The following is a 7556-nucleotide window of genomic DNA, read 5'->3' as shown; positions in this document are numbered from 1 at the left end:
TTCCTTCCTATGCGAGGGAAACACTGCACATAAATCCTCCCCTTGGCAAGTTTGCAACAGTTCCAGATGTTTAAAACTTTTTTTATCGTCCCCACAGTGGTTTGTGGTATACCAAAGCATTTATGAGTTCCTCCACCCATTACCTGCTTGGGTAGGTAAACAACCCTCTGCTTCGTTTGATTTCATTTCCAACAATAACAGACGACAAAGGGATTTTTTTTTTGTTTGTGGTAATTGTGATTGTTCTTGGGTAAAACTGAGAGTGATTATAGACTGGATTGTACATAGAGAGTGAGTGTGCTGACTTCGTTTACAGTTGGATATCAGCCATATTAGGCACAGCCGTAACCACACAGCAGAAAAACCCAAAGAAAGCAGTAAAACATCAGGATAGTGTGACAACTTATTTTAATATGGAAAAGACCAGGGGTTACATATTAGTTACTTCTGACAGTTTTAGAAAAAAAAAAAAAATCTAAGAAAAACAGCTGCAAAAACATCACATTTACAATCATCTATACACAGGAGAATGTACACATTATACACACATATATACACACTTTCAATATATTATTATATAAAGAATTTGTTTCTTAGCCATAAACAGTAATGCGGGAAGCAGAGTGGCTCGGGGACTTACTGTTTTATGCTGTACCTGTAGCCTTTTTTGTACCTAGTGTTTTATACTGTACCTGTAGAACTATATTGATAGGTAGCATTTTCATTTAGTTGTTGGATCCCATGTTGTTAATGCATTTATTACAAAGGAGTAGCATTAAGTGCCATGTTCAAGCCAAGAGACGTCGTTATCTACCAGTCCCAGAGCCGTGTCCACGATGCCTCTATATTCTGTGAATATCCTCCAGGATCGTGACTAAGCATTGTTGGTGTTGTCACACATAATGTCCAAGCTAATTAGATTCGAATAGCTGCCCTCAGCCTTCACAGACCATACTGCCTTCTTCAAGGTACCGAGATGTATCGTGACATAATTCCATTACGGAAAGTAATGTGAGTTTGAATGACTGTTGTCTTGCACTTTTGGGTTTAATGTGCTAGTGTGAGGAAAGATGATTTGAGTGCTTCTGACCAATTCAATAAAGATGATGAAAAGAGCTTTAAAACAGAAGTTCAGTCAAATCCGTTCTTCCCCTTGTGTCTCTGCTAGCCCGGCCTCTTCAGCAGGATGAGCAAAAGGAGCAGAGTGATGACGAGGATTGATGGAGAGCTCTTTCTCGTTCTGTTAGAAACGTGTGGAGTCCTGACTGCGCTCTGCTCCAGCGTGCTGGGAGGAAGAGCCTTCAGGTCCTGCAGCGCTGCGAACGCTGCCATAGAGAACTGCACATCTCCGGTGGTGAGGACGTCGAAGACGCATGACTGGAAGTAAACGTCTTCGACCTGCAGCGTCTCCCTGCATCTGGAGGTGGCACGCTCAAGCAGGTCGGCGTGACCCATGCTGCCCGTCTGCAGCTGTCCATCGCTCTCCTCCTGCCGCTGTCCTCGGCTCAGCACGTGAGCATTGATGAGCTCGCTGCGTGGGCAGCCGTGCAGGCAGAGCTGTAAGCCGCCGCTCTCCTCCACCATCTCTTCGGGAACGCGGATGGCGAAGGTGAGGTAGCGGCCAACCCGCCGCACAATGATGGATGTGCCCAGGTAGCGGGCGTTGATGGTGACCTGGCGCACGCCGCCGTGTCCGCTGCCCTCGGTTATGCGCAGGCTGCCTGCATGGCCCCCGCTGCGTGTGCCGTCCTGGAAGGCAGACGGTACGTCATCCGTGGTGGCCTGGTACACTTTCTGCTCGGTGCAGTCACGGTACGCTTTGAATATGACCGTTATCTGTGGACGAGATGATAATAATCGATAAGTGACAGTAAAGGAAATCAAGTTTACCGTTTCTATGCTGCTCCTCTCCACAGATCCACACCATCCTGATATTGATGATTATTTTCTTATGACAGCACGTTTTATTCCTTATTAGTTAAATGTCATGGCACTGCTAAGACTTATCAGTGCTCCTTCAGGATATGATGTTAGATGTTCTCTCTCTCTCTTAAAAAAAATTTTTTTTATATATGAAATATGCCATGCCAATGAGTTACGTGACATCAGCAAGAGTGCATGCTTTGTTTTTTTTTTTATCCTCCACAGCACAGTAAGGCCTGTACAGAAGAGCAGAGCAAGTGGCTGAATTTTATAAGCATGGTTTGTGTAGAAGACATAGTGAACTGAGGCTGAAGTATTTAAACCTCACCACAGAGTGGCAGTAAGGGAATACAGCAAACTTAAAAAGAAGAGACATATCCTAATTGCAAGCAGTGATGTTCTCCTTTGTTCATCTTTCGTTTTCATCAAAATTATGATTAGAAGAATCACAAATACAGTATATACACTTTTGATAGATCACTTCCCACTGATTAAATACAATCTAATGCCAGCATATTCTCCAGGAATTGCTTGCTTTGTTCCAAGAAGTAACTGCTGGACTGCCCACTGTTATCAGGAGCTTCAGTCTGTCAACACCAAAACAGCACATCACAAAGAAAGAAATTCTGAATTTTTTTTCCTTGTTATAAATATTACCAACAAATATTAGAGAACAGAAAGCAAATTCCCACAGAGAGGAACCATCTACACTAAATATAGATGCATGTTGTCACCTGATGCGCCACATCCTTGGGTATTTTGTCATAAGTAACCTCTTAGCTACATGGTTCTGGTCAGATTCTAATCATTTATCATACAGACAAATCCTCATGACCTATAATTAGCAGCTACTATTGGAAATTTGTGGCCCCCTTGTCAACTAAAAGTTCTAAAACTGACTTGATCTATTTCAGTGATCAAAATCTGTAGCTTATCATTTGAAGGCTGTTACTCTAAATAGTATAATCTAAGTCGTGACACCAAAGAAGACATACGTACTTTAATTGGCCAGTTACTGTGTGTTTCGTTTGCGTTGTTATGACCCATGCTTATCATTAAATGTCTACAATTGTCAGCACATGGCAAACATGCAGGAGTATCATTCCCTCTGACTGCTGTGTACCTGGTATGAAAGCATGTCAGTGCTGATATCTCACCTTGTTGGTTGCTGTGGCACTTGATCCCTCCACAACAGGCACATTCGTGACCTGAACGGAGAGGTAGCGATTGTGGATGAGCGGCCACGCACCCTCCACCCTGCACGTCTGAAACTCATCTTTGAAAGTGCGCAAGTGAGGGTCACCAAATAGTCCACAGTGTGCATACTTTTTCTTCTGTGCAGCCGCTGGACCCAAAGCCAGTGCTCTGCTCTCAAAGTCGCACGTGTCCACTGCGGTGGGCCTGGATGTGCTTGGGGCTTTGATTGAAGACGTGGGACCCTCACTGGAGCAGTTGTGCTGAGCGAAGAGCTCCTTGATTCGGAACACGGCCGAGTGGTAAACGAGGTCCCCTCTGCAGCCGCGGGCCGTTCGCCTGGTGCACAAGGAGTATGCCCTCAGAGCCGTGCAGTAGTCCATATCAGAAACCACGTCCTCCTGAAGACCGGCGGCGGGTGAGAACGATGCCACGTACTCCGCATTACAGCGCTGGATCCGACATGATTGACAACAAGCTGCAAACCAGACAAAGACGACTTTCACTCAGTGCTAAACAAGATGAACTTGATCATATGAAAGATAAACCTTCCAGCCACACAGTTTTATCCAAACTATTAAGTGCTCAAAAATACAGAATGTGTTTGTATTATTATCAAACAACAAACAGGCTGCTTACTAGAAGGTCAACTCTGTATTTTTATCTGAAAGAATTAAGATAAAATAAATCACACCTCAGATTTAAAGGATATTCAGTAGAGTTATTGAACATAGTAGTAATTGTGATACACATCGAAATGCACAGTATACTGTGACAAGATCTAATCCCGTTTTTGAGTTACAGTTTTCAGAGAGATGTCTAGGCAACTGAGCATACCAACATTTCCCTAGTCTTAAAAATATCCTTAGAAACCCTGATATAACCGATTATGGCATGAAGTCAAGCTCATATCTAAGCATTTACAGAATTCACAATACTCTGTAACTCTCTAAACTTCTGTAACTACGAAGAGTTCAAAACCAATTCTACACAATGTGTAAAAGCAACCAATCCAAGTAATTAATCTGGCAACGTCCTCACACGCAGCCAGGCAGAGCTGAGGAGTGACGGAAAATGTCGTAATGAAACACACAACTCCCACAATGCATTACAGATGGAAAAAGAGACCAGCTCATATTCTTAACAAACACTTGCGGGTGTGCACTGTAAGAATAAAGAAACACAACTGCTAGAAATGAAGTAAAAATAAACAATGGTAACAACTAAATAAAAAAATGGACCAAGGTGAAAACATGGCATAATGAAATATTGATAGCAAAAGGCTCAGCTTCAACCAGGCAGAAATACAATAATATACACACGATCGTTCAGGAATAGATCCTGAAATATACATTCACAAACCTGAAGTCACGTGTTAGGTCTATTAAGTCTATTAAGTCTATTATGTGCAGCGTCTGAAGGCATACAGACAGGAAACAGCTGCAAACCCAGTTTCGAGCTATTAGTTATGCATGAATTAAACGTGACTAATCTGCCTAGGAGCATTTAAAGCTAGAGTTTGTGGGCTCAACGTACTCGTTTTAGAAACACACTAGGTGTAATTTATATTACATTACATAGACAGAAGTTAACTTAAGACAACCAAGCATCTGAAAATCCTAACAGAAACTGAATCTTGGTGGTGTTTAGGGCTGCAACAATTAAGAAACTAAAATCTACAACGCTCTAAAATAAAAATAATCAGCGATGAATTTCATTAGCGATTAATGGGTCTATGTTATAAAGCACACTTCACACCACATGCACTTCACACCACATGCTGAAGCTAGCTATCAGAATCAATTAGCTTGTAAGTAGGTAAACTATTGTTTCTAACAATAAACGCTTCTAGCGCTTTTAGTCCATATCGAGGGTGCTGGGAGTCGATTTCTAAAATAGTCGAATCCCCGAGTCCAGTGCATTTAACGAAGAGTTGACGCCAACGTTCTGGAGTTGAGTGCACACACCGAAAATGTTTCAGTGTTTCACGCTATCATGGCGATCAAAACACACTTAACGTTGCAGGGTTTCAGTCAGTGACACGGTGGGGGGATATTTTGAATTTACCGGTGAATTAAAGAAATCAGGGCTTCTTCTAAAGAAGTCAGACCTTCTTCCCATTGGTCACACTGAAATATACATGCAAAATATGTGGAAGCAGTGAAAATGTACAGAATACTGTGAATATGTAAGCCTGAGCATCTGATTTGGAAAAAGTGGTCAGTAAAAATGGATAATATTCTCATGCCATGACTGATGAATGTCAGTAATATTGTACTGTAGTAGGTGTTGTGTAATCTGATTAAGCCTAGTTATGAGCTCTGTAGTAGTAGTATTCATATTCGTTTACTGTAATGCTGGAAAGTAATACATTAAATCAATCTAGGGGGGAAAAATCGTTAGATTAATCGATTATGAAAAAATAATCGTTAGTTGGCGCCCTAGTGGTGTTTATAGGATATGCAACATCTATCTCACTATGATCTTCATCTCGATCATAATCACACATATACCTCATCTGTGTGCTCTGAAACTTTGTTATAAATACTCCATTTATAAATTACACATGTCCACATATAATCTCAGGAAATTGGTCCAAAATGATTCAGGATTTCTAATCAGTATAAAATCAGGAAACCAGTGAACATCAGATAACAATAATACACATCCTGAAGGTTTAGAAATAAATGCAGATCAGACTCTGCTTGTTGTTGTTGTTTCTGATGCTGTAGCTGCACACTAATGACAAATATAACGCAGCAAACTAAACCAAACAGTGAGAGAACTGCAGGGACAATACAAGCAGGCCAGAGTTATCGCTTTCTGAAAACATTTCATCATTAAAAAAATTCAAACTCCAACCAGAAAAACAGCGAGGAAATGTTTAAAGTTGAACTAGTGTGTGTGGTGCTGAGAGCGCGCACTTAGCTGTTTACAACTCAGCCAAGTCCCTGGTGTTAACGGTCAGGCTACAGACCAAACGGAAAAACAAATAAAAATAATAATAATAACCAACACCAAAACATTCGAAACAATGTGTAAACACCTGGTCAAAACAATGTAGTTCAAACGAATTTCTATAATAAAGCAAGCACTGCATAAAACCTAAATTACGCCATCGCCTTTAGCTAAGGGTTAAGAGAAAATCTCGGCGCACAAACTTTAGCTAGCTTGGTTTAGCTTAGCACGCTCGCGCTGTTATGTTAGCAAGGCTGGCTAGTGGCTAAATAACCGCGTCGAGTTCTCACAGAGTTCCTCGTTAAAGCTTCCACAGCAAACACAACAAACCACCGAGCTAAAATATCGCGAAAATGTTCCCGAGGGAAAAGAAAAAACCCAAGGATTATAGGTTTATCTAGGCTCTGAAAACTTCGAAATGGCTAACTGTGGCTCTGCCAAGTTGCGAAGTTTGGAAAAGACAGAACAAAAAGGGGGGAAAAGCAGCAAAGTCCGCTCACCTGGCTGAAGTAAGAGGGACAGAGAAACCATGACAAGCGAAATCCGGTTAAAAAGCTGCAGCTTAGCCGAGTTGAGAGTTCCGCTTCTCCCCATGCCAATCCATTCAGTTAGAATGGAGATCACCAACTTCTGCTGCTCATCGACGCTGCGGAGAAACACAACAACTCTCACAGCACATCTCTCTCTCTCTCTCTCTCTCTCTCTCTCTCTCTCTCTCCCAGTAGCACTGAGAGCATTGCGCAGGGACTCGGCCTCACTGTTACCAGGGGGCGGGGTCTGGCTGTTTCGCGGGCGGGGGCTAACTTTGCTCCGCCCTTCTGGGGTTTAGTCACTGATGCTGCCACTAATAAAGAATAAAGATGATCTGAGCCGATACATACTCTCACCGTGCACTTTAATAGGAACACCTGTACACCTGCACATTTTTGCATTTATCCAATCATTCAATCATGTGGCAGCAGCACAATGCACACAGTCATGCAGATACAGGTCAACAGCTTCAGGCAATGTTCACACCAAACATCAGAATGGGGGAAAAGTCTGATCTCTGTGACTTTAACTGTGGCATGGATGTGGGTGCCAGATGGGCTGATCTGAGTATTTCAGAAACTGTTCATGTCCTGGTGTTTTCACACACAACAGTCTCTACACAGAGTTTACACAGAATGGTGCGAAAAACAAAAAACACTGAGTGAGTGACAGTTCTGTGGGTGGAAACCCCTTGCTGATAAGAGAGGTCAGAGGAAAATGGCCAGACTGGTTCGAGCTGACAGCAAGGTTATAGTAAATCATATAAGCACTTAAAGGTTAGAGTCATAGAGATCACACCTTTTCCCCATTCTGATGTATAATGTGAACATTAACTGAAACACATGACCTGTATCTGCATGATTTTACGCACTGTGCTGCTGCCACGTGATTGGCTGATTGGATAACTGCATGAATAAGCAGGTGTGCAGGTGTTCCTTTTAAAGTGGATG

At 42.3% G+C, this 7556-nt stretch overlaps 1 protein-coding gene across 1 annotated transcript; it reads right to left on the bottom strand.

Annotated features, from left to right (window-relative positions):
* Positions 1-391: 391 nt before the first annotated feature.
* rgmd (RGM domain family, member D) lies at positions 392-6807 on the bottom strand. Its single transcript, XM_026930811.3, has 3 exons — positions 6576-6807; positions 3081-3595; positions 392-1836 (listed from the first exon to the last, which is right to left on the bottom strand). The coding sequence occupies exons 1-3, from the start codon at positions 6667-6669 to the stop codon at positions 1165-1167; spliced, it is 1281 nt and encodes a 426-aa protein (XP_026786612.2). The 5' UTR covers positions 6670-6807; the 3' UTR covers positions 392-1164.
* Between the last annotated feature and the right edge of the window lie 749 nt (positions 6808-7556).

Source organism: Pangasianodon hypophthalmus, chromosome 11 (assembly GCF_027358585.1).
Source record: "Pangasianodon hypophthalmus isolate fPanHyp1 chromosome 11, fPanHyp1.pri, whole genome shotgun sequence".
Classification (NCBI taxonomy): domain Eukaryota; kingdom Metazoa; phylum Chordata; class Actinopteri; order Siluriformes; family Pangasiidae; genus Pangasianodon; species Pangasianodon hypophthalmus.
This window is presented reverse-complemented; position numbering and strand designations above follow the sequence as displayed.